The following is a 25,821-nucleotide window of genomic DNA, read 5'->3' on the forward strand; positions in this document are numbered from 1 at the left end:
GAATAAGGCTGCATTCACAATCGGTTAAAGAATGAGCAGCTACACTCAAAGAAGAAAAAAAGAAACGGTGATGTTACTTAAAAATCGTCACTTGGGCTAGCTAGTTCGGCATCTTGCCTCGGGGAGGATACGTTTGATTAGAAAGATGGAGCACAGGATGAAAAAAACCCACTAACTTTCAACACTTACAAGGGAGCGTCTTTTACTCTCCCGTAGAGGCTTTGAAGCGGCACGTTAATTCTCTTTTGTGTTTCATGACTCTTCGACAACAGTGCAACTACATGTAAAGAGTGTTGGGCCATGTATTTAAAATAGTCATATTTACGGTAAGCTATGACTCAGGGAAGCAATAAACAATTAATTCCTCCTTAGAGAGCGTAAAACATTTTGCGTGTCTTTCATCAGGCAAACATTGGTCCTTAAAGATGGTTTCAGCTAAGCACGAGAACTACGAGCATATTTCATTAGGTCCATTTTTCTCGAAATAATGTCACACAATTACAAAGTAACTATCTGCTCAATAAAACAAGTATGAAAATTGACTTGCACGGTGTTAGTGAGCTAGTTGGAGGTTTCTTGACGCTAACTAGGCTTTTAATTAGGCATGATGAGTTTATTTAAAGGCGGCTGATGTAGATGGGTCTGCTGTATGTGATTTTAATTAGTTGGAATCTATTCTATTTAGAACAACACATGCTCCTATTTCGCTAGCTGAGGCACTTAATGAAATCAAATTTCTCGCGTGTGAATTATTGCAGCTTCTAAGGATCCCGGGAATACTCAAGCACATAAGAGTACGTGTAGTATATTCTCTTCTGGGCATTTGTTTTATATATCAGAAACTTTCTTATCATTTAGTTAGCTTCGCGTTGCACAACTCAATGGTGGAAAATCTTGGCACGCAAACCCATGAGCCATCGCGTTCGCCACGCCTGACCTGAACCAAAATACCTTTGACCTTACTCTAATGGCGCATTCAGCCACTCTGATATACGCGATAGGCAGTTGGCTTGCGCGAAGAAAAGTTCGACACTGATACACTTGGAGGACACATACTAGCAGTAAGAATGGAAATTGAGTCGGCTGAAAGGGGCTGCCGAGCACGGCTCAATATACGTATGGACGCTGTCAGCACAAGTTCGCCGGTCAGCAAACATGCCTGCCATCCGTGTGTCCGTCTCGAAGTGTGTACTGTTCGTGTGGACAGTTTGGTTCGTCGACGCCGCGATTCGCGAGTCTCCCGCTATCCGCACCGACTCCGGCCTTGTTTCCGGTGTACGAGAAACCATCGATGGCAGAGAAGTCGACATGTATTTGGGTATTCCTTACGGCGAACCTCCCACGGATCTTCTCCGCTTCAGCAAACCCAACCCAAAGAAGCCGTGGAACGGAACGCTCCAAGCCATCAAGAGACCTCCTCCGTGCCCGCAAACTGTCCACTACCTTACGGATGAGGTGAGCTTCCACTACACCAAAAATTCGGAAGACTGCCTCTATCTTAACGTACGGAAGCCGGCATCCGACTGCGAGCAGAACGTCTGTAACTCCAAGCTTCCGGTGGTTGTCTTTATGCACGGTGGTTGCTTTCAGTGGAGTGACTCTGGTCTTTTTATGCACGATGGTGGAAACTTCGCTGCTCTAACGAACACAATCATGGTTAACTTCAATTATCGCCTGAACGTGTTCGGATTTCTTTCCGCGGGAAACGAGGAAGTCGCCGGAAACTGGGGCCTCTGGGATCAGAATCTTGTGCTGAAGTGGATCCAGAGGAACATTGAAAACTTCGGCGGTGATCCCTCGGAAGTCACCATAATGGGTCATAGTGCCGGTGGAATTTCTGCTGGATTCCACGCTGTCTCTCCGGAGAGTGTAGGTCTCTTTAAGAGGATGATTCTGCAAAGCGGCAGCCCCATGAACGCAATCGCCAGCCTCTCGGCCCGTTCTGTTGGAAGCGTCATGGAACTTGGTGCAGATTTGGCGTGCGAAGGGGTACGAGAACGGAAACTGCATGTAGTCATGGACTGTCTGAGGCACCGGGACAAGAATTTGTTGCTAGGGCAATTGAGTGGTCTCGATCTACGTAAGAGCTTGTATGGACCGATATACGGAGACGAATACGTTCCAGACGACCCGCTTCTGCTGAGTAGTTGGAAGAAGAAGATTAGAAGCACAGAGATCATTATTGGAACTACGTCCAACGAGGGTGCAATGTTTCTTTACGGTGCCATGAAACTAGTTCCACATCTCAGGAGTCTCCTTTCGCAAGAGTATAGATCGACCATCACGATTGCGATTAGCACGACTCTGGGAATTCCCATTCGAGCTGCGAAAGAAATTACCAGTGCATACTTCGACACCCTGAAGGGGGAGCTCACCGAAGACGAAATCCTTCGGGTCCTCGGAGAAATGCTGGGAGACGGCCTCTTCGTGTGCCCAGCTACTTTCTTCGCAGACTTTGCATCCGAGCAAAAAATTCCGGTATATAGGTACACGTTCGACTATCGACCCTCGTTTAGCTTCTGGCCCGACTGGTTTGAGGTTGCTCACGGCGACGATCTCCCTTTCACTCTGGGCTCAATATTGTTTTACGGAGATGAGAGCAGATTCGAGCCAGGAATCGGCAAGAAGGACTACGATTTGTTCAGACAACTCAGATACACCAATGCAGAGAAGGAATTTATGAAGGCGGTGGTGGCGTCAATGTCGGATTTTGTCAAAACAGGGTGAGTCTACTTTAACGTTACCATTGTATATGGAAGTGCTGCACGATATTGAAGGTATAAAACTGTGGTCAAGAGCTATTCGGCTTGGTTTATAGTGAGTCTCAGGAATAACTGCTCAAGTGTTCTTTTTAAAGCTTTAAAGTTGCTCTTAGATGACTGATGCAGATGGTTCATAACTATATGGTTATATTATTCTTTCAGTAAGGTTTTTTTAGTACACAAGACGTCCCTCAAAAAGTGCGTTCGCGGATGAGGCATGAAGCTTTCCGTAATGATTGAATTACGTGTACAAATATTCTTTCACGGAACAAGTAAATTAACCAAAGTGCTACCTTCACTCGGACATTGTAATAAAACATTTTCTTAATGCGTTTTTGTCGATTTTTGACATATTTATACTATACCTTTCAGCGATGGTTGTGTGACATCAGCTCAGCTAATGGACACATTTAGAGGAACAGTTACTTAACTTAGCGATAATCGCAGTACAATAACTCATCTGTCTATATGTCCATGGTAATTATATTGCTCATCAAGCTGGAAATTTGCTTTTAGAAAGCCTACAATACCAGAAACGAAAGAAGAGTGGCCGAGGTACTCGTCCGCGAACCCGGAGTACATAAACATCCGACCTGGCAACACAACGAGGCAACGTGGGCCAAACACTGAGATCTGTAAGGTCTGGAGGCGTGTACTGATGAAAAAGTAAGTCACATGTATATTTTTTCCAGGGTTTACATATAACATGTGTCCAGCGCATTATTGATTACCTTTTAATGAATCAGCTGTCAGTGTTCAGATTGAGTATAACTGTGAAAGAAAGTACAGATAAAGAAAATGACTTTAATAAAAAAAAGTGTCTAGAGTAAGAAATGAATACAGCGCAAGAAATATATATTCATGTGAAGGCATCTACTGCAAAATTATAATTTTTCAGTTTTTTTATCATCAGCGCAAGGTGGCTTACCAGGTTGAACTGAATTGTATTCCTGTTGTTTTTCCTCTATTTCATGCCTGTGTTTTCTACTGAAACAGTGTACCGCGGCTATTATGTATTAAATTTTTCATTTACCCGTCATGAAGGGGCCCATGTACTTAGAATTGGATTCAAGTTAAACAACTCCCCGTGGTTTGTGTTTTAAACTCTCCATTGAGGCGTCCCTCATCATAGAATCACTTTTGTGACCTAAAATAAAATAAATGTTATTTTAATATATCAACGTTTCTAGAGAACCTTAGCGAACACATTTTATACGAATGTTCGAAGCTTACGTTTTCTACTTGCCACAATGCTGTCTTTACAGAAAACGAGTTATTTAGTTTACCAAACACCTAACCAAGTATCACTCGTTAGAGAAAATGTTATGGTTCCCATCAGTCACGTGAAAGCACTGTTATATTATTATTATTATTATTATTATTATTATTCCATCGGTGATCTTCTGGCGTCTTTGTCAGACCCCAAAAAGGCTTGAATTCTCAAAGATAAAAAAATGACAAACTATCCACCTTCTACTATCCCCCTAAATATAAAAAACAGAGCTCTAAGTGGCAACTGCTTCATCTGAAATTAGAAATGTTTGTGTCATTAAACGGGTAATTGGCTCCCAAGCAAGAGCTCACCAGACGTCCTAACCTAGCACAAGAGAAACAGTTGAACTCAAAGATACACGCGAACGACGCCTGTATAATACGACGGATAGGAAGAGCCACTTTCAAGCCCATGTAGTGGAAGTATGTCTCCTGACCCCTCCTGCCCTTTCGTTTGCGCTAATAAGCAACCTTTATGTTGTTATACCAACACGCCCAATCCCACTGTCTCTCGAACTCAAAAGCACACAAGCCACCTCTTTCGGGGGCCCCTGCTTACGGTGGTGGACCACGCTTCACAGTTTATATATACAGCACTACATGTGCGCTATTCAGCGAGTCCATCAGAGGAAAAACAGTTTGTTCAACATGTCTCATGTGCGGTCGGGGCTCAGGCAAGCAAGCCTCCTGATTCTGCTTCACTATAGAGTTATACCACCACCACCACGAACGATACCAGACGCCAAGTGAATCCATGGTTCTTAATTTCATCATTGACGCCTGTATATGTTTTTTTTGTTTGGCTCATTTTGTATTTAAGGATAACAACACACAATTGTTTTTTTTTCAGAGAACCTGGAACTAGTACACAGGACGTCCAAAGAAAACCAACTTCTTCTAAAACGTCAAAAAAGACTACTTCAGCAGTCGGGAAGAAGACGGAGCAACCACCCGCAAAACATGTATCGGGTGCCAGGGAAACCTCGTACGTCGGCCACTGCCTCACTGTGGCAAGCGCCGCGTTTGTGCTTTCTATGCACATCGCGGTTGTACCGTCTAATTCTTAGTTTTTATAACATATGTGAATTATTAATAAATGTTTGTATGAATGTTCTTACTATCAGCGTGCCGAATGTGTACCTATTATTAGGTTCACAAGAAATATGCAAAAACAACACGTGGAACTGTGTGACCTTCATAAGCAACCCACGCCATGTAACACTTCGCTTTCCTGACAAGAACTTCTTACATGCCATAAAGAAGGGCTTTAACAGTCACACCACTCAAGTGCACACCCGAACCAGCCGTGTATAGGCACCCGGCAATGCAGTTTACGAGATCTGATGGTAGTGCCAGAACACACAGCCTAGCGAGTAGGCGCAGCAAAACTGAACTTGCACGTGCATATCATTTTCTTTTTTAGGTGTGAGCAAGGCGGTCCCGGCTGATTATGTAAGCGCCAGGGAAGCGTTCTTTGCAAACGTGCCAAAAAGGGCACTGACACTTCAGCGTGTCTCTGTGTTCAGCGAGCGTTCCATTTTTTAAGTATCCCTGGTGGTCGGTACCAACAATGCTTATGCGGCCCAAAGAGCTTTGTCGCGCCCTCTGGTCCACTGTCAGGTGCCCATAAATCGTTGGGCTCGTGAGAAGTAATGCCGCGAACGCATAGAGTTTAATTCAATAATACCTAGAGAGAAATCTGGCGCTGCCATCGTGTACCCCCATGGGAATTATGGGAAGTACAGCGGCTTCGGATGGGATAGGGTTAGCTAGTGACATATCTACAAACCTTTTACTACAGTTTCAGTTTCGTTCTTCGCGGAGAGCGGGCAGTGGAGTGCGGGAAAACAGGCTGAAGCAGTGCCTTTGTTGCTCGAAGAAACTGACGACCACTGGATCTCTTGATTTGCTGTGACGTTGGAGCTTTGCGAACCACGTTTGACAGTTTAAACGAACCGTCGTCTACTCAACGCTGTGCCTAGATGTAGCGTTTCATGCCAGTGCAGGGTATCGCCTCGAGTTTATGTTTTTTAGCGAGCACGTCTTGCCTAAACTCGTTTTAAATCGACTGCAAAGCGACGACGAAGCTAAGTAGACGCACCGTCCCGCTCCGCTGACTCGACTTCACGACAAATCCATAGGTGCGTGGGGGGCAGACCACTGGGACAGACGCACTTAGCATCGCAGAAGACGAAACGATAAGTGTTTCTCCCTTCATACTGTACTGTTATTTGCGTAAATAGAAAATGCGTACTTTTCATAGGAAAACATGCACGTTTCTTTTAGAGTAATGCAAAAAATAATTATTAAATCGTGATGCCAAATTTGGAACGCTATAGCAGAGCGATGCATACCCTGATGGTTAAATTTGTCCATGTTCCACTTCTACGACATGATCACAAAAACTTCTAGTAGGAAAGTTTGCGTACGAAAGAATAAAGCAAGTTTTAATTTATTATAACTTCATATCAATTCTTTTACACTCGGAAAAGGAGCGTCGCGAGTCTCAAGAACATTATTCATCAGAAGCAGATCCGAAGCCTGTACTTCCCATCATTTCCATGGGGGTACAAGCGCCGCTGAAGGAGCCCACGTAGACACTACCGCCACATTCCCCTCTCGGTATTTTTGTATGAAACTCTACGCCACGAACACGATAAAGTAAAAAGTAGGAAAATGAATCTTCAGCATTTTACGCAGTTTTTACTAGCGTGTACGCATGTACCAACCCTCTTCACACACAGACACGTGTACACGCCTCCCCTTACTAATTTTCCTTCACATACACACGCGCAAGCACGCACCCACCCGCTCATACAACAACCGAAACACACACATTAAATCGCGCGCGCACACACACACACACACACACACACACACACACACACACACACACACACCCATGTGTGTGTGTGTCACACATGCTTGTCATTCTATATTCCATGAAAATGATCACCAAACATCAAAGCTGCTATGTGATTGTTCTAGGCGAAAACGAGATAGTCCAAGTTTCAAGTTTTTCAAAGTTTCTTTCTTGATAAACTTGGCAAACAGCCACCTGACATGTTATATTCAATGATTCCGAGGAAACTACAATGCCCCGTGAAATCTGATAAAGAACAGTCCTCATCAAGCTTAACACGAACGCCCCGCTGCGTGTCCTGAAACAGTTTGATTGACTCTTGCGCCGCGAAGCTATATGCATACTGTTGCCGAGTTGTTGCCCATATATGCCAATATATTGACAATGCATAATCTTGGCAACAGCTCGCAGCGCTCCGCGACTGCCATCACTCGAAGTAGTGGTCACGCATTGGAGAATTCGTGTTAATCTTGCTGATGACTGTACAATGCAACGTTAATTGTGTTATCTCTTTTTCTGCACACCGGCGGCCTACCATCAGTGGCTGTCACCTTGTGCACGGGGCTACATACAAACATAACACAATATATGGGAAATAAACTTTAAGCCAAGCCCTAATCATGTCTCCTGAACATTTGGGTTCATTCAAATATTTTAGTTTGCGACAAATTCTTGTGGTTCGTTTTTTTGCGTTCAAAAGAATCTTTCAATTTAGAAAAAAAACACTACGGATTTAGATAACGACGGCACGCGTGAAAAGCAAGCGTCTCCTGGCAAGCTTTCATCGCACTGCAGCGGCGGAGTAACAGGACCTACTTTCGTAAGGCATCCTTGAACGCTTTGATCGCCGCGATACAGAAAACTTGGCTGCTGGCAGGACTTCCGAAGCCCTGAGACCACGTTTCGAAGAAATTGGCGAATGAGAGCGAACTAATACGTATTTCGAACTCGCCTAATAGTGAGCTGAAGTCCGATAGAGACTGTGTTTCGGTGCGGCCACATGGCCGCTTTGCAGGCCTTGTTTCTTCTCGCTGCCGCATTACTGACATTCGTAGTCGCTGCCGAAGATGACCAGGCATCCGTCATCAAGACTGCCACGGGCCTCGTTTCAGGAGTGCGCATGTCCATTGGAGGCAAGGCCATGGACGTATACCTCGGCATACCGTACGCACAGTCACCGACAGGCCCCCTTCGCTTCGGGAAACCCGTACTTGCCAAGCCATGGAATGGAACGTACGCCGCCGTAGACAAGCCGAAGCCGTGTCCACAGACTGCACATTACTACACGGATGACGTTAGCGTCTACTATACTGATTATTCGGAAGACTGTCTTCGCCTCAACGTCCGTAAGCCAGCGTCTGTGTGCAAGGATGACTCCTGTGACATCAAGAGGCTTCCAGTAGTTGTTTTCGTTCATGGTACAAATTTCCAATGGGGGCACTCGAGCCCCTACCTTCCCGATGGCGGAAACTTCGCAGCAATGACTGATACCATATTTGTGAGCTTCAATTACCGCCTCAACGTGTGCGGTTTTCTCTCTGTTGAAAACGAAGATCTGCCTGGAAACTGGGGGCTGTGGGACCAGCAGCTTGCACTTACCTGGGTACAACGCAACATTGGCTACTTCGGTGGAGACCCCAAAGAAGTTACTCTTATAGGACACGGTGCTGGAGCTATCTCTGCTGGTTTTCATGCCATATCACCGCATAGTGTTGGGCTGTTTAAGAGGCTTGTTCTGCTGAGTGGCAGTCCCATGAATATTGTGTCAAAATTTTCTTCTCGCTCAGTGGATAGCATTAGGGAACTCGGTGCGAATCTTACGTGCGATGCGGCGAAAGAGCGGGAAATTGGTGCGGTTTTGAAATGCTTGAGAGGTGTAAACGAATCCCAGTTGCTTGAGCAAGTTAAAGATCTCTATGTGAAGAACTCTACATACGGACCAGTCTATGGGGATGAATATCTGCCGGATGATCCCTATATGATCAGCACTTGGAAGAACAACATCAGGAGCAAGGAAATCATGATCGGTACTACGGCCAACGAAGGCGCCTTGTTCCTCTACAACGTAATGAAAGCGGTGCCCCGATTCAATGACCTACTTATTCTTGACTATCGATTGGCTGTTCAAAAGGCTATTCAAACTGCATTTAAACTATCAGATGAAGATGTGACAGAGATCACTAAATTCTACTTTTCGGAATCGTCTCTCGGCCACGACACAAAAGACGTGATTACTATTCTAAGTGAGATTTTGGGAGACGGTTTGTTCGTATGCCCTGCCACATTCTTCGCAGATGAGGCGTCAGAGCAGAAGATAGCTGTCTTTAGATACGTGTTCGACTATAGACCGTCATTCAGCCTCTGGCCAGCATGGTTTCAGGCAGCTCATGGAGACGACCTCGCATTTGACCTGGGTTCTATTGTGTTCCTTGGAGATGAGGGCAAGTTCATTCCTGGGATTCGACAACAGGATTCCGATCGCTTTAAGCAACTGAAGTACACCGCCGCAGAGGAGCAGTTTATGAAAGCAATGGTCACTTCTGTGTCACAGTTTGTGAAGACAGGGTAAGTTTTTCTAAATTAATCTGTTGTGATCATACACAGCACTTTCCTTGAATTGTGTGTGACGTCACTAACACTACTATTCTTTTCGTCGATTTATATTTGCCTTGATCCTCAACCACTGTTGGCGAATCCTTAATTCTAGCGCTTACGACTCACTTATGGTTTTTAACGCAGATGTTCTTGAGAATAAAAGACCGTTTATGACCTGGCAGCTGACCTGGTTTATCAATAATAAAACAGCACACGTGAAAAATGTTGCAGGCAGTTCAAAGTGATAGAGTTCATGCAGTTAATTCGACTTAAAACGAAATCATTCTGAGAATTTCTTACAATAATATTACAGTGTTCGATATAATATTACAGTGTTCAATTATGTCACCCCTGAAACGACAAGGACGTGTTTACACTGCAGAATGGCAGTTCGTAATTACTTCCTTGACATTTTGTAAAATTTTTTAGTGCCGAGATTCATTCAATGCCTGGTATCTTTCTGAGAGCCTGTAATTTCTCGATTATACTTGAATCATAATCAATATACTTCCGCAGAATATGCCCCAACGCCAGTGGATGGGGATATTTGTGTGTGTGTTATGCTTCAGCAGTCACCCATGTTAATTTTTTCACAGTTTCTCACTTTCTTAAAAGCGTCGAAAATCTTTGAACATGGTCTACCACTAGACCTAGTGTTCAGACAAGCGATCTTAACTTCTTCATGGCAGCAACTTTGGTTCGTATCGTTGTTTAAATGTTCACGCTAGCGACACCCGGTATTCATAAATTCTAGTTAATTCAATCTTCCATCTTCCGAATAAATACAGTTTTAATTCTCTTTATGCAGAATGTCTGTATGCGAAATGACACGGACAAAATGCACAATGCAGGGCTATATACATATGTCGCATTCTGTATTCCTTTTTCTTTTAGGCGCCCAATGATACCCGGATCAAAGGTACCTTGGCCTAGGTACTCCTCTTTCGACCCGGCGTATATAAACATTGTACCGAACAACATTACCCGAAGTCAAGGTCCAAGGCAAAATATTTGTGCCATGTGGAAGAGCATTCTCGTAAAAGAGTGAGTAATTTTGTGCAATGTCTTAAAGATGCGGTGGGTTGCTGTCGTATAAAACTTCAAAAATACAAAAAGATGGAAGTGGCAGCATGAGCATATTACAAACATTTGGACTAAGTCAATATCCCACCCAATCTTCGAAGCCTGCTATTTAAAAGCTTACACATTTGACCTCTACCGATGTGCCTGGCTGAAGTGGGATAACGTAGTCAAAACTGCATGCGTCTGAAGGGAGTTACTCCTAAAATCATATTATTGCTTGGTCTTCAGGTTGAAAACCACAATAATTTAGCCCTTTCTGTATACCTGAAGCCTATCTCCTCTTCGTTCAATATATTTTCAAAGGAACAAATTACCTTCCCCTAACAATGAAAAAAGCCTCATTCAAGACTGCCAATTGGGTGACAATACGCTATCCATGTACTGCATTAATATTTTACAGTTCTCCATCATTTGTCATAAAGCACTCGGTGTTTGTTTCTTGAATAATGGGGGAAATAACACCAGCCACGTTTCCTCTCATGCCTTTCTTCACCATGGCTTGTTTTATGCATTTAGAAGAAAACTAAATAATCTGCAAAATTTCTTGTTGTTCTGGTTTGAGGTAAGGCATTGAGTATTCATAAAGTTTGTGACCTTCCAACTACAAAAGAATAATAAACACGATATCGAATGAAAACTTTGAAAAAAAAGATACATGACCGTGAAAAACCCCATTAAATTTTGAAAGCGAACATGGCTGACAGAATCATAAGGTCCAGCCAGCATTGTAGTTCAAAACGTCGCTGTAAAAAATAGATTACGGTAACATGCGTGATAACTGTGCACTTATTATGCTAAAAATATCAACCACTGAGCGCGAAAGTTCAAATATTTCCTGCGTGATACGCTCTTTTCTTGCAGTAATAGCAGAATATTGCTAATATTCTCTGCAATCCTCTTGAATTACCTTGCCAAGATTTTGGCAATCGGAAGAGTCATTTACAGCTTTCTTGAATAGAGCACGTTTTTCTTGTGAAAACGTTAGCGCTATAACGGCTGTATAAGCCATGGCTCTGATTTTTCTGAGCAACTGAAGCCGCAGAGCTGCAAGGAGATGTACGTAATGAAGCCTCGGGTTTTTATTGCCTACACACTTTTTAGGACAGCCTCGGCCTTGTGAACTATTGAGCGTTGTGCAGAATATGAGCCAGCTATGCTTGGTTGCACTAGTAGTGGCCTACTAGTGCACTACTAGTTGCGCTACTAGTGGTTGCGCTAGTAGTGGGTGGAGGGCAACAATACATCCTTAATCTGGGAAATACCTCGGCCATGGCCAGTTACTGCGCCTGAAACCACAATGCCGGTGAAATGTATGCATTCGTTGCTCTCAAACCTGTTCTTATCTTTCACTGACAGGTATTCAGCACCACCTGATCCTGGAGGGTTACAGTAGCCCCAGAGCCTATTAGACACGCGATGAAGCGGTAATACTAATGGTACCGGAATAAACTTAAAACAGTTAAACCATGCAGAACAAGTCATAGATGTCACGGAAATCGCTTTTAATTACGTTAACGGTGTTTCTTCCAAATAGAGTAGACCACCTTACTTGTCACTACGTTTTTGTTTTATTCTATAATCTCAGTGATTCTCTTTCCGCTGTGTGCACTAGTATTCGTGCGATGAATCTTGGTGTGCTGCTGCCAGCTTTGCCAGTCAGCAGTGCATAAATCATATCATTCGAGAAATACATGGTCATTAAACCTGGCTGATATCCTCTGCATAAGGAAAGTGAACAGGTTCCGGAAAGATAATAATAAAATACTTTTTATGAACTTTACGCTTCATTGTCAGGAACGTCAAAGTAACGCCTGATAAAGAAATATTTTGGGACTTTTTTACTCTTATTTGTAACCATGCATCTGATAGTGCTGAATTCAGTCGTTATTACTGCAACTTATTCTATAGTTAACGTTAACTTCGTTAATTGCAACAAAGCTTAGCGTCACTTCAAAGCAGTCACCTTAAATTATTAGAAACTAGCACCCCACAGCGGGGAGCACTTGAGACATTGCGTGTTCAAGATTCGGTAACGCAGAACGCACAGTTTTCAAATCCGGGGGAGTCGTGCGGTGTAACGAATGTAACGACGGGGATACTTTGATTATTCCCCCCCCCCTTTCCTTCCTCAAGAAAAAGTAAAGCATTCGTGGCGCAACCAGCCAGAACCACTTTGAGAGCATCCTGAGAAAGGTGCAAGAGGGGTGAGGAGAAGGCCTCGTTGGGTGCCAGTCGTGCTTTCGTGTGACCCCCGTCAATATCCGCGACGTCGACAAATCCCACTTTTTTTTTCAACACCACAAGCATTCTCTGTATACGTCACACTGATGCCGACGTCACGAAGAGCTGAAAACTCAGATGAGCACTCACGCTTGTTAATCATTGCTTAGGTTATTCACTCAGAGTTACACCCACAACGTTCGTTGCTCATAATCGGCCAGTATAGCCCGCACCCATGCAGAAATATGAAACTGCAGAGTTATCTAGAGTTTCTAAATTTGGTTTGCGGGGTTCCTTAGTTCAATATGTGTCCTGTGAATACATTTAAATTGCAACTTTAAAATTTGAATAATATTGCATTATAATATATAGACACCGAATTATACGCAAATGCCTTATTTGTTTCTTACGTTCCGATATCGTGCCACTTTGTTATATGAGCACAAATTAGAGGTTAAGAAGACCTTTTATAATGTTTTTATAGTGCCTCTAAATGCCTATTTTGGACGTTTGTACCTCCATTCCTATATGTGACTCTAAATGTCTACTTTAAAAATTGGTGCCTTTACTAGCGGCAATTAACCTCAAATTTTGCTTTCGAGTAATGTTTAAGACTGGCATTCACGTTACCGTGCAAAATTGAGCATTCAGAATTCTCTCGCGTGCGACCTATACTATATCTCATAACTTCCTTTCAGCACTGTCAAGCCTACAATGCCTCTTGGCCAATAGGATGGCCGACTAGCTTCTATACATGTATTTTACTTGTTGCGTGCCCAACGAAATGTTTTTTTTTAATTGATTCATGACGAGCCGCGAAAGCATGATGCGAAGAGATAAGCTTAAAACCTTTGCCACTCGCTCGGTGTAGACTTCGCGAGGGAAACGTCTTCCCTGCCCTCTTCGGTATCGGACCAACTCGGAGTCAGAAGATCACACGACACCGATGCATCAATACGTCATGTACACGCAAGATTACATTTGCATGTCATGCTTATCCCAGGTTGTGCACGCAAACAGTGTCGAGTGGTTTCAACGTTCTCTGCTTTGTACTGCCTGTTACTGCGGGATGGATCTCTCTATACGCGCTCGTGGGGTGAGGTTGGCATAGATCCTGTATCCTTACCACGATACACAACGTCGCACTGCTGGAGATTCACCAAAAACACGCCAAGTGTGGTGAATGGTAGCACTGGCACGATGCGAAAACACCTCCGCAAACAAAATGGAAGCAGATAAGTTCCCCAACTCGCTTGATATGAAGTTAAAAAAACACACCCATAGATTCTGTTTGTATCGTTTAAATTTGGTGTCAACCTTTTTAATTCTATTCAGGCAACTGATTGCACGAATTACACACGTCGCCTTAATTAATTTCCGCAGTGTCAGTTTGACGTACGCAGGATCTTCCCTTGTTAATTATATATGCCACCTCAACCATGTTGGGACGTCTGCCCGTCGGATGAAGGTCAAGTCTGATATTTCACCTCTTTTAAGGGTGCGTATTATAGCAAATCTTCGAAGACAAGATCGCGAGCGCCCAGTGCACGCGTTTCTGTTGCCTGCTAGAAAATCTCAAATCTGGCGAAAGGCCCTTTAAGGTGTTCACAGACAGAAGAAAAATTGACCCCGTGCGGTTAGACTAAGTTCACACTATGCTTAAAGACCCTCCCGGCCTATTACCACTGCGCCTATTTGCTCCTGTGTGAACGCCTCTGACTTGTGGTGCAGTTCTACACGCTGCAATGAATTTGCTGCCTGTCTCTCCCGTATTTCCTTTCATTCTCTTCCCCCTTTTTTCAGATTTCTTGTCCCCTTCCCTAATCTTCCAGTGTAGGTTAGCCAACCGGATGTCTTTCTGGTTAACCTCCGTGCCTTCTCCATTTTGTTTCTTCCTTCCTTCCTTGCTCCTGTGTTGCCTTTCTCACCCATGCCGTAAAGAAAGCGACCCAGGAGCGTTTTTATTCGACGGTGGACGCTAAACTCATCATGCTTGACTAGAGAAGGAGAAACTGTGTTCTGCAAACGCTGCCGAAAAAAAAATTGTGCCTATCTAAAACCATTATCGCCTTACTGCCATCATAAACTGAAATATGTCTGTTGGATTTCTTGCAGTAAAAACGGATCCCACACGTATTTCTTCAAAAATTTGAAGTTTATTACAGCTTTTTGTGCCTATATTTACAATTTTAGGGGCCTTAAACGGCGTTTTGCCTGCCTAATTTGGGTGCCTAAAAGCCTTTTTATCAGTGCCCATAAATCCAGCCTCTAGTACCAGTAAACCAACGCCAACAATCGTTTTTGATTTATTTTTTCAAAGCAATACCATCAACGTTGAGCACGACAGCTTGAACCTGAAACACACTTTGGAATTATGCGATGAAGAAAACTATTGTGAAGTTACTTTTGAACTAGTGGAGACAGGTGGTAGGGTGAGATAGGAACATTGCAGCCCTTCCTGCGAAGTGACGGCTACTACTGTAGGAATTTGTCAAAAGAACCGCTGGAAATAGACTTCTACCGGTGTACGTCACAGCGTGACGTCACCGGCGCATATGAAGGTGGTGATTGGCAAAACAGCCCCGTTGGTGGGTGAGTGTGGTAAAGTAGTGCGCTGTTTGGGGCTAGTTTTCTACGACACGCACATTTTCACATGTTAACCTAACAGAATTGTGCATGTGACTTTAGAGAATAGCAAACCACAGCAATATCTGCCGAAGAAATGCATACACATGCAGCGCTGCCACACAGAAGGATACCACCGACGAAACTTTCTTGCCAACCAGCACCTGCTACGAGAGAGGGTATGCTGGGTGGGGCAGTAACTTCACACTGTTTGCAAACAGGGAGAAGTATATCATTCGCGAATAATATAATTTGAACCATTTCACTGTGAAACTACAACTACAACAACGGAGAAGAATAGTTATATTTGTTGGGTCGTCCGGAACGAATGTGGAACCGTGTTAGTGTTACATAGTGCTCCAACTGCGTATTAGTGTTACTATAGTTTTCTTTAGTAAGCGCCTCTAGTTGGAGGCAAAGTTCATCGGAGAGTCAGTCACCCATACTCATTTCTGTGTGCTATTTTATCGGAAACAACTATATTTTATTACAAAACTAACGCAGCATTTACACTATCATATCAACGCCCCTTGATCTACAAGTGGGGGCATTGCCAGAAAATAACAAGTTTCCGACATCTTTGAAATGCAAAAGCTGGCTCCACTTCGGCTGGCAAGGCATTGCGGGAGCTGTCATCACTCAGCCACACCGCCATGGGAAGCCACGCTGTCGCAAGCTGGTCTTCAAAGGCGACTGCTCACCATCCCATGTCAAAGTCGGACATTTTCGATATCCTCTTCAGCCTTTTCTGCAAAAGCCACTTCAGTGTCACCAGTGATTTAGACTAGGTCAAGTCAAGGGCGTATGCCTGAACTCGCTATGGTGCCCCCGGTGCGCAAAACCCCATTCGGGAGATGTGTGTTAATCCACATTTCTTCAATGCGGTAACTGCAATGGCTCATACACTGCCTCATCGAAATTCTACCATCGAATTAAGAAGGAACATGCGGTGCTTAAGTAAATTGTCACAGACAAATCGACTTTGGTAGCAACCACCACTCTACTTCAAATCGCGGACGTAAGGGTATCGTTAGCGATTAGAGCATGTATGGTGAAACAAAGTTAACACTGGCAGAACTAACACCACATCAAATCGCGGTCGTCAGCAGTGGCGTTATTCTGGTCACCTGATAGTTGGGCTCAATGGAGCTTTAGTTTCGCTTTCTATGGTGAACTTGATTTAACTTCCTTGCCCTGCACCAATCACCAGAGGCCCATTTAACCTGACCATTTTTCCTCATTATGTGAAAGGTTAATTAAAATTCAGTTTTATTACGGACATAATTAACAAGTCTAACCACCTCAAGGTGTCTGCCTTGATGAGAAAAGTTATTATGAACGCTGTGAGGAAACACCACATTTCGCTCATGATTGATGATTCTTTAATATATTTATTGACAAACTATGTCGAGTGGTACTGTAGTCCTCGGCAGATACTTATGGGGCCAAACTAGGCGATAAACCACTTCAACTTATGCGGTTTATCAATAAAAAATATTATGTATTCGCCTTGCGCTTTTAATATTTTCAGTTCTCACCTTTTGTTTTAAGCAAAACGACTGCACTAGTAATATTGTCTTGTACTCATGCAGATGCGCAGTCTCAAGTTATTTCAATTTACAAGCCCTTAGCTTTGTTTTGCAACGTTCAACACTGCAATCCTCAGAGTAAACTACCAAATGCGGAAAATATTTTGCTCGTATAGGTACTGTCTGTCATTGGTTAGAACTCTCCGCTAATGACCTAACCTAAACTAACCTAACCTATACGCCCATGAGCGGAACTGGCTGAAATAAGTGTTACAGAGTAACAAAGGTCTGTAGAGAATAGCTCTGGGACTTTGAAATATTGAGCAAGTCATAGGCAAAACTTGTAATAGCTCCGTGTACGAATGCTACAGATGAGCGAAACTTTTTAGAAACGGTAGGCAAACGTCAGAGCGTCTGCTGCGCTTGGTGGCGGGAATAACTAAACGAGCCATGTGCCGCCGCGCCTGCCCTCCCGCTGCACTGTACGTAAGCGTGCACCTTTTGTTTTGCTCAGTGCACTGTCCCGATGCAGGGAGCTTCGACGGTGACGGTGGTGGCGGTGACGCCGGACCTAAGGGGCCTTGCTCTTATTAAAATTAAATGCAATATAAGTGAAAGAAATGAAGCGCCCAACTGTGATAAGCTGTTTACAATGAACATGGTTAGCCCGAACAGCCCGCGCAGGCGCTCTTAGGGAGAGCTTTTTTAGTAAGCCTTCCTCTTTACAAAAACCTTTTTGTTAAAATAATACCTATATGAACAGTTTGGCCCAATTTTTGCCGTCGGCATGGGTGTCCCCGAGAGGTTCAGGATAAAGTACAAAGGCTTCGCTTGTTTTATGCGCAAGTGAAAGCACGTTAAGGCAGCTGACGATCGCTGTTCAAGTGGTCGGGAAACCGGTCGGGTGTCTTTAGAACGAACAAAGGGGAGGAGTGCTGCGTGACTCTGCCAGTAACCAACGTTTTTGCAGTAATAAGAAACTAAGCTTTTAGGAGGGGTCAAGCATGCCCTTCTCTGAGAAGCATCAGCGGAGTGCTGGTACCTTCAGGCGTGTTGAATTTTTTTTTTCATTCAGTTTTTGTTGAAGCGAAAAACAGTACCAACGCCACTTAACTTGATGCAGCGGCCATGATTCCTTGCGACTGCTCTCTGTTAAGCTACGCCAGTTCAGAGGCTAAATGAGCAAGCCACCCCCCTTACTGCGTTTAAGATTCAAATTAGTTGGTGTCGCAATTATTTTTATTCATGGCAGTTGATTAATGTTTAACAGTTGTTCGAAACGTTTTTGAAGAGGTAAGACGACATTCCTAATGCTGTGCTCCTTATCGAACCTCACCCGCTTTTTTTTGTGGCCTTTACTATCACGTGAACTGCTTGTTGAATGAAAGTACAACTATTTAGAAGAAATAATGTAGAAATGGTAACTCAAGTCTAAAAAATAGCGCACAGGTAGCTGGGCACAACTTCTTTCTTTTATATCATAGTAAATGAACAAATATTGAAAGAGTAATGAAATTAATCAAACTGTTTATTTGGCAAACATATCGGTAAATGCTTCTTTAAGAAGTTTTTGATAGTAATGAAGAAGTGCTTTTTATTACAGAGAACCTGATCGTGGACAGATTGTGCTGCAGAAGAAACGAGGCCCACTCAAAGGATCACGGAGTAATATTGCAGAAACAGGCAAAACAGTACCACATTACACTGGAAGTGAGGCATCTAAGGCGGGAAGCAATGCGATGGTGCCACGGTATTTGGTTTGGAAAAGTGTTGCCCTCTTACTGCTGGCCGAGGTAGCGAGTTGATTATAGTATATGAATTGCCACTGCACTGCATTTTCGATGGCTATATTTGTATAAGGTTGTGGAGAAGCATAGAGGTTTTGTATATGTTGTACTGTTTGCTAGTATATTTTCCATGTCATGCCTCGCATTTTGTGCATGCAGGTGGAAAATAAATTTTCTGTAAAAGTATTTGGTGTCTGCTGTTAGAGAGTCTTTTCTTTTGTATTTTGTGTTCCCAAATAAGCTAAAGCGCCCAGTGCAGAAGATCATGGGTGTCCTTTTGAGCGTAATTACCAGGTGCAGCGAGCTGCAAATGCTGCCAGGTGTGTTGAACAATAGGACATCGATTTTGTAAGTGGCCAGTATGTAGGCCATTGAAATCGCAATCCCAGACAGTGATGATGTTGGGAGTATCAATGCTCTTTGTACACGTACACGCGCACATAGATTCTAAATTGGAGCCGCTGCTGTCTTGCAGTGGTAGGCCCCTTTTCGTATCCCGCGCTGATGCTTGTTACTCGGTGAACGAAAAAACGGCTTTTAGTTTTTCTCTTTTAACGAGAACCATTCGCCAGCCTGAAAATAATGTTCGGCATTGCCATTTAACAACTATATTTGAGCTGCCTCGAAAATTGCGCAGTGAATGCACGGTGACCACCACAATCATCAGCTCGTGTCGCACTGTGCAAGCGCTCCGGCGCGTGAACGATGCCCTCTGTGACATAGCTGCGCCACAATGCGGCAGCTTTGAGCGGTGTCTGAAGCTGCCCAAAAGTCAAATGCGCGACGCCGACACTTGCTGACCGTAATAAGTCTGGAAGGCACACTAACGAGCAAGAAACTTTTCGCGTATCAGTAAAGTACAATTTCACAATCCCGAAAACATTACTCCTACCGTGACGTGACGCTTGGTAAGCAGAAAACACACGAAAAGAAAGTGTGGGCAAAGAAGCCACTTTGAGATTCCCGCACTGAACTCCGCAACATCATAGATTTTTAAGGTGTCCACTGGGTTTCCCGTAGCTTCTAATCAATAAAAATGAATTGAACTTTCATATGTGGGTGCCATAGACCTAGCATACGGTGTTTAAAAAAAATTCATTGAGAATGTTGTTAAAGCACGAAAAATGCAATCTGAAATTTTAGACGTCACGTATGGTGATTTCATGGAGAAATTTCGAAATAAAATTTCAACCTTGATTTTGTCAGCTCAAAATGAATCAGCTAATAGCGATCGCTATGGTATTAGAGTGCTCAGAGTGTAGTTTGTCAATATAAGCCAAGTCGTGGTCCCTCTTTGGTGTCCCTTCAAAGGAGTCTGCCAGTTGTGTGCTGGTCTCGTCAGAAAACTACACAACTGGATCAATAACTTAAAAACCTCCTCAATTTTGATTGAGTCGTTGCCATCAACCTCATAAATGGCAGCGATGTTGACCTTTGTACATTGTTTATACGTCAAAATCTAAAGCTAGCTGAAAAACGTAAGATAGAACAAAAAAGTCTTTTAGATATTTGTGTTCATTATTATCGGGTTTTATCACCTTTTACTTTACGCTAGTGAGCATCTTTATACTGATTAGCCAAACAAAACATGGTCATGATGAATGAGGCGCAAGATCCCCTCCTTCCTTCACGTCGCTTTTATTTTCCTGCAGCTCATTCTACCCCCAGAACTTCAGTTTTGAAGCCGCCTCTTTTATCTAGGGGTGATAGTGCTTGACTGCTGTTTCGCAGGTCGCGGTATCGAGACGCCGCCACGGCCACTGCATTTCCAGGAAAATGGAACCCGAGAGACACATGGGTCTATTAGATGCACGTTAAACAACTACAGCTGCTAGTATTTCTGATGTTCTTTCTTACGGCGTCTCTAGTATCAATGTTGTCGTATTGGGACGTAAACTCTTTAAAGTTGTTGTTATTAACCACTGTTTTATATATTGCTCAGTGGCTGGAAGTTTTACCGCAGTTCCTGAAAATTGCGGGAGGCAGAAGTGATAACGCTTATAAGAACTATACGCCCTTCAAATAGTTTATAGCTCCTCCCCTTCTCTCTTCATGGATCACGTTCTTTGAAGATTTACATCACCTATGAGCTGGAGCTATACGCGATCGCTGAAATTTAAATATCACTAATACATGCAATGCTGGTATAATGATTGCAATCATGCTTGCGGAATTCGAAAGCAGTGCATGGCCGCCCGTCGACAAGAATTATTGCTTCTGGATCACAACAACTCGGACACAAACGTAGTGGCATACTTAAGTTTATGATGCGCGATATCCATCACACGTTAGTGGGACCGATAATAATGACCGATAATGTGACCGCAGAAGAATAAGTGGGCTCCCTTAGCAAACGTCTTAGCTCTTATGAATGCAAAGTTCGGAGAACTCGGCAACCTGGCGTAGAGGTACGGTGCTTTAAGATTTGTCACACCAAAACAATGTGATGTAATCTGCGTACGAGCTTCAAGTTTAGCATCCGCGTCTACCCGCGCAATATAAAATAGAGTACACACTTTTCCATTTCCCGTATTGACAGCATAGTGACGATCAAGACTCATTACCCAAGACACCGTACAGTCTGCACCATTGGTCCACTAAATTTGGTGAAGTTTTGATGGGTAGTTTTTATGTTGCTATGATGCTGAACCTTGTCTGCCTGGCAGTGTGAATATGGATAAAAGTTCATGCAAAAAAAGCGTATCTGGAAGACAACAGCTGGCGTCGGGAACAGTTTATTATGCAAGGTAGTAGGGGATGGTGCCTTGCTGCAGTTTCCGTGGCTTCAGTAGATTTTTGAAGCTCATATTTTATTGTTTATCGGTTCGTTTTCTTGAGTTCGTATCTGTAACGAGGAATGAAAGTTGGAATGAACTTTCAACTAATGCTTACTACAAAGAATTTATTGAAATTTACTCAAAGAAAAATTGACTAAAACAGCTTTTTAGTAAAAAATATATAACTTATTTCACACTTCAATATAACCCACTATAATGGCATTATAGATGAACATTTTCGCGGTGTAACTTAGAATCACGCTTTTGAGATGGCCGTTGAGATTAATTAAATACAAAACACAACTGCTTTTTTTAGAGGAAACCAATTTAAACCTCCTGTAAGGGTCAGCATTAGTTTAGTTATTGCTGCTGGCAACATCTACACGACTTACAACATTGCTAGTACCTAAAAATAACATAAAATAACATACGTAATGAAGAAGGGGAAATAACTTGCTTTTCAGACCACAACAGTCTTCACTCTGCAAACAACAACAACAGCAAAATACGGTTTGTAGACAATATAAAATTCCCAAGCTACCTACATTACCAACGCCCTTTGTTGAGAAAATGTGCGGACCATTAAGAGCTGAATTACTCTTCCATTTTTGAACCTTTGCAGCAGATTGGTTGCTGAGAGCGCAAGATGTTTTGTTAAACCAGTTATTTTCTTAATTAAGAAGATTAGCTACATATCTTCCGTATAAAAGAAAGATGTTTGGAGCATACGATAATCAAGAACTTTGAGCTATCACGTACTTCAGTGTACCCTGGTGCCATGAAGCGCAAGCGCATTTCGCTCCAATAAAAGACAGCCAATGTGCTTCTGGCTGTCTCTTCTATGTACTTCTACACGAAAGGCGCGAACGAGTAATGAAAGTGGAAGAAAATATTTCTGGGTTTCTGGAATAGCTTCACTAACGCTTAACAGCAACAATTTGTGTGCGTTACTTGCACACAACTAAGTTAACAGGAGTTATATAAATGGGAGTAATACTATAAGTAACAGCAGTTATACTTCATATTATGCAAGACTTCGATGTTAAGAAAAACAAGGTGAAGCGAAAGTATCCCCAGTTACCCTCATGCAAGTTGTAGCTATCTGCGCTCTTGCAATCTAGAAGTGTTAAAATGTTCTGTTGCATCACGTGATAACGCTAGCATACCAATTATACAGTTGTTGCTGTCAAGAAGGCAGCTATGATATAAAAATTTAGAAAAACCATTCAGAGAACTTTGTGAACACTTACCCCTTCACGCCTGCTCCTGAAGCAGCACCAGGAAGAACACCAATGCTTGAGGTTGTTCCCAGGTTACGGAGAGTTCCAGAGACGGGACTGAATGAACCAAATCCTCCAAGGCCGCCAAATCCACCAAGACCGCCGAATCCACCAAGGCCGCCGAATCCACTTAGGCCACCAAATCCGTAGCCACCGAATCCACCTAATCTCCCACCGTAAACACCAGGGTAGCCAAAGCCTCCGAATGAGCCGTATCCAAGTGAGCTGCCATACCCGCTACCATATGTGCCAGAGAGGCCGAATGAACGTGGGTAGCTTCCGAATACGCCGGAAAGACCGGAAAAACCAGGGTAACTTCCGTACATGCCGGAAAGGCCAGAGTAACCTCCGAGAAGTCCGGACAGGCCAGAGAGTCCTGGGTATCCTCCGTACAGTCCTGAAAGCCCACTCAGACCAGTGTAGCCTCCAACTAAACGGGAGTATCCGGGATAACTACCAGAGTAGCCTCCAATGAGTCCTCTAAGTCCTCCATAAAGACCTCCCAAAGATCCTGGGTAGCCTAGCGAGCCGAGTGAGCCGCCATATGAGTATACAGATGGGCTAGAGAGTCCGAAAAGTCCTGAAGAGCCACCCAAGTAACCGCTGCTTAGGGGTCCGTAGTAACCGCCAGACAGACCGGAGAGACCAAAACCACGACCGAGAAGTCCTAGAGATCCTCCAAGACCGCTGAGTCCACCCAGAACGCCTGGGTATCCCCCGTACAAAGTCGAAAGACCTGACAAACCTGAATAGCCTCCCAGAAGTCCAGAGAAGCCTCCAAGTCCTGAGAGACCGATAGAGCTTCCGTAGAGTCCAGCGACTCCGGGATAACCTCCCACAACACGTGCATTTAGTCCTCCGAATGAACCTGGGTAGCCTACTGAACCGAATCGGGTACCGTATGAAAGTACAGATGGGTTATAGGCTCCAAAAATTCTTGATCCACCCAAGTAACCACCGTTGAGGAGGCCGGAGTAACCTCCATAACCTCCCATGAGACCAGAGAGGCCTCCAAGGCCTGAGTAACCTCCGTACAACCCTGAGAGTCCACTAAGACCAGAATAACCACCAAGCCCGTACAGTCCGCCAAGTCCTCTGAGGCCTCCGCTAAGACCTGACAGAGCAAGGGAGCTTCCATAAAGTCCAGAGAGACCTGAAAGTCCGCCAAGGCCAGAGAGACTTCCTAGACCAGAAAGACCTCCATACCCTGATAGACCTCCGAGACCACTGTAACCTCCTAGGACACGATAACCTCCATAGCCACCAAGACCACTAAGGCTTCCTAGGCCATTAAGACCTCCCAGGCCAACGAGGCTTCCTAGACCTCCAAGGCCACTGTAATCTCCGACGACACGATAACCTCCATAGCCACCAAGACCTCTCAGGCTTCCTAGGCCACTGAGACTTCCTAGGCCACCAAGGTTTCCTAGGCCTCCAAGGCCACTGTAACCTCCGAGGACACGATAGCCTCCATAGGCACCAAGACCTCCGAAGTTTCCTAGGCCACTGAGACCTCCTAGACCACCAAGGCTTCCTAGGCCTCCAAGGCTGCTGTAACCTCCGAGGACACGGGAACCTCCATAGCCACCGAGACCTCCAAAGTATCCTAGACTACTGAGTCCTCCTAGGTTACCAAGGCCTCCGACACCTCCTAGGCCACTGTAACCTCCGAGGACACCATAGCCGCTATAGCCACCGAGACCTCCAAGGCTTCCTACGCCACTCAGACCTCCGAAGCCACCAAGGCTTCCTAGGCCCCCAAGACCACTGTAGCCTCCGAGAACGCGATAGCCTCCAACGCCACCAAAACCTCCTAGGCCACCGAAGCTTCCTAGGCCGCCAAAGCCTCCTAGGCCTCCATAGCCTCCTCCCAAGCCATAACTAAGCAGCCCTGCTCCATTTACGAATGCAGCAGCTCTGTCTGCAAAGGCTGAAAAATATAAAAAAGGCAGTTTGATCGTTAAAAAAGTTTGTTTGATAGACTGTGTGACAGAACAGAAACAAAACCTTTTTTATTTGCTTCATGTCGGCATCATGTAACCCCATGACAATAACTTTGAGCTCTTAAACTGGATAGCGTAGTCTTATACAGTGTATCACTTTTTCTAGCATAAATCCTCGCTACAAGAGATTTGAATGCTCATTTCACCAGTAAACGACGTGTTAGTATCCTCATCTCTCCCGTGCTATTTCATCTCGTGATGTTTGGTGAGGCGTATAGCGACGGCTACGCTGCAATGGTTGGAGATTGCATACTGCGAGTTTCCATTTTGCTATGAGCTTACCCAAGAGTATGAAAGTGTTCCAAAAAACATCTTTCCGAATTTCTTGTCACCTTACGAACAGACTTGCACTGATACTCGTTAGGTTATGCCGTACATGGAGCAAAATATAACGGTACCTACAAGCTTTATTTTTTTCCTACCCGCAACAATGATTGGTATCATATAAGAAATTCAAGCAACATCAAAAACATTTAAATAAAATTGGTACCTCTCGCTTATTAAAAGCAGTAAGTTTACAACATTTCATTTTTGAACCATCAGACACCAACACTCACCAAAGCATAGGACGGTTAGGACTGCGGCGAGAAGTTTTCCGTTCATGGTGAAAATGCCCGTCTTTCCCCTTTATCAACGCTTACTGGCCAAGCGTTGTGACCTTATCCCGCAGCTAGCCTGGGTATATATACGTCTCCCAGTCGCTGTCACGACAAGTTTCATAGGTCACGTGTTTTCTGCAGAAAAGCCATTGCGTATTGTTCATCCCTGTCAACCACAAAAAACGGTATTCTGTCGACGGCAACAAGAAGAATAAAACTTTTCACAACCCGCCCACGTAAACAATGACGCTGCAAATGATTAGTTCAGTGGTCAATTCAAAGAAAATAAATAGGTCATGCGATAACTAGTGACAGTGACACTAACAATTGTATTCTGCTCCATACGTTATTGGTAGGTAAGCACAGTCTTCCGTGATACCTGAAGGGAAATGGCATAATACAATAATTGTGTGCCTTTTCCGCCCT

The 25,821-nt window shown here is 43.9% G+C and overlaps 2 protein-coding genes across 4 annotated transcripts; one reads left to right on the top strand and one right to left on the bottom strand.

Moving 5' to 3' along the window:
• The first annotated feature begins 952 nt into the window (after positions 1–952).
• LOC142791430 (uncharacterized) lies at positions 953–18,922 on the top strand. The gene is made up of 6 exons (XM_075885487.1): positions 953–2,723; positions 3,279–3,428; positions 4,885–5,088; positions 7,867–9,462; positions 10,387–10,536; positions 18,553–18,922. The coding sequence occupies exons 1-6, from the start codon at positions 1,156–1,158 to the stop codon at positions 18,752–18,754; spliced, it is 3,870 nt and encodes a 1,289-aa protein (XP_075741602.1). The 5' UTR covers positions 953–1,155; the 3' UTR covers positions 18,755–18,922.
• Positions 18,923–21,455: 2,533 nt separating this feature from the next.
• Positions 21,456–25,495, bottom strand: LOC119174346 (uncharacterized). 3 transcript variants are annotated; one of them, XM_075885489.1, is made up of 5 exons: positions 25,354–25,495; positions 24,206–24,723; positions 22,764–24,079; positions 21,945–21,995; positions 21,456–21,581 (listed from the first exon to the last, which is right to left on the bottom strand). In XM_075885489.1, exons 1-4 carry the CDS (start codon positions 25,397–25,399, stop codon positions 21,974–21,976), a joined length of 1,902 nt encoding a protein of 633 aa, XP_075741604.1. In that variant the 5' UTR covers positions 25,400–25,495; the 3' UTR covers positions 21,456–21,581; positions 21,945–21,973. The 3 variants fall into 3 exon arrangements, with proteins under 3 accessions (XP_075741604.1, XP_075741603.1, XP_037281107.2); XM_075885488.1 differs by having other exon boundaries at positions 21,971–21,995; positions 22,764–24,723; XM_037425210.2 differs by having other exon boundaries at positions 22,764–24,723.
• Between the last annotated feature and the right edge of the window lie 326 nt (positions 25,496–25,821).

Source organism: Rhipicephalus microplus, unplaced genomic scaffold (assembly GCF_043290135.1).
Source record: "Rhipicephalus microplus isolate Deutch F79 unplaced genomic scaffold, USDA_Rmic scaffold_166, whole genome shotgun sequence".
In the NCBI taxonomy this organism is placed as follows: Eukaryota; Metazoa; Arthropoda; class Arachnida; order Ixodida; family Ixodidae; genus Rhipicephalus; species Rhipicephalus microplus.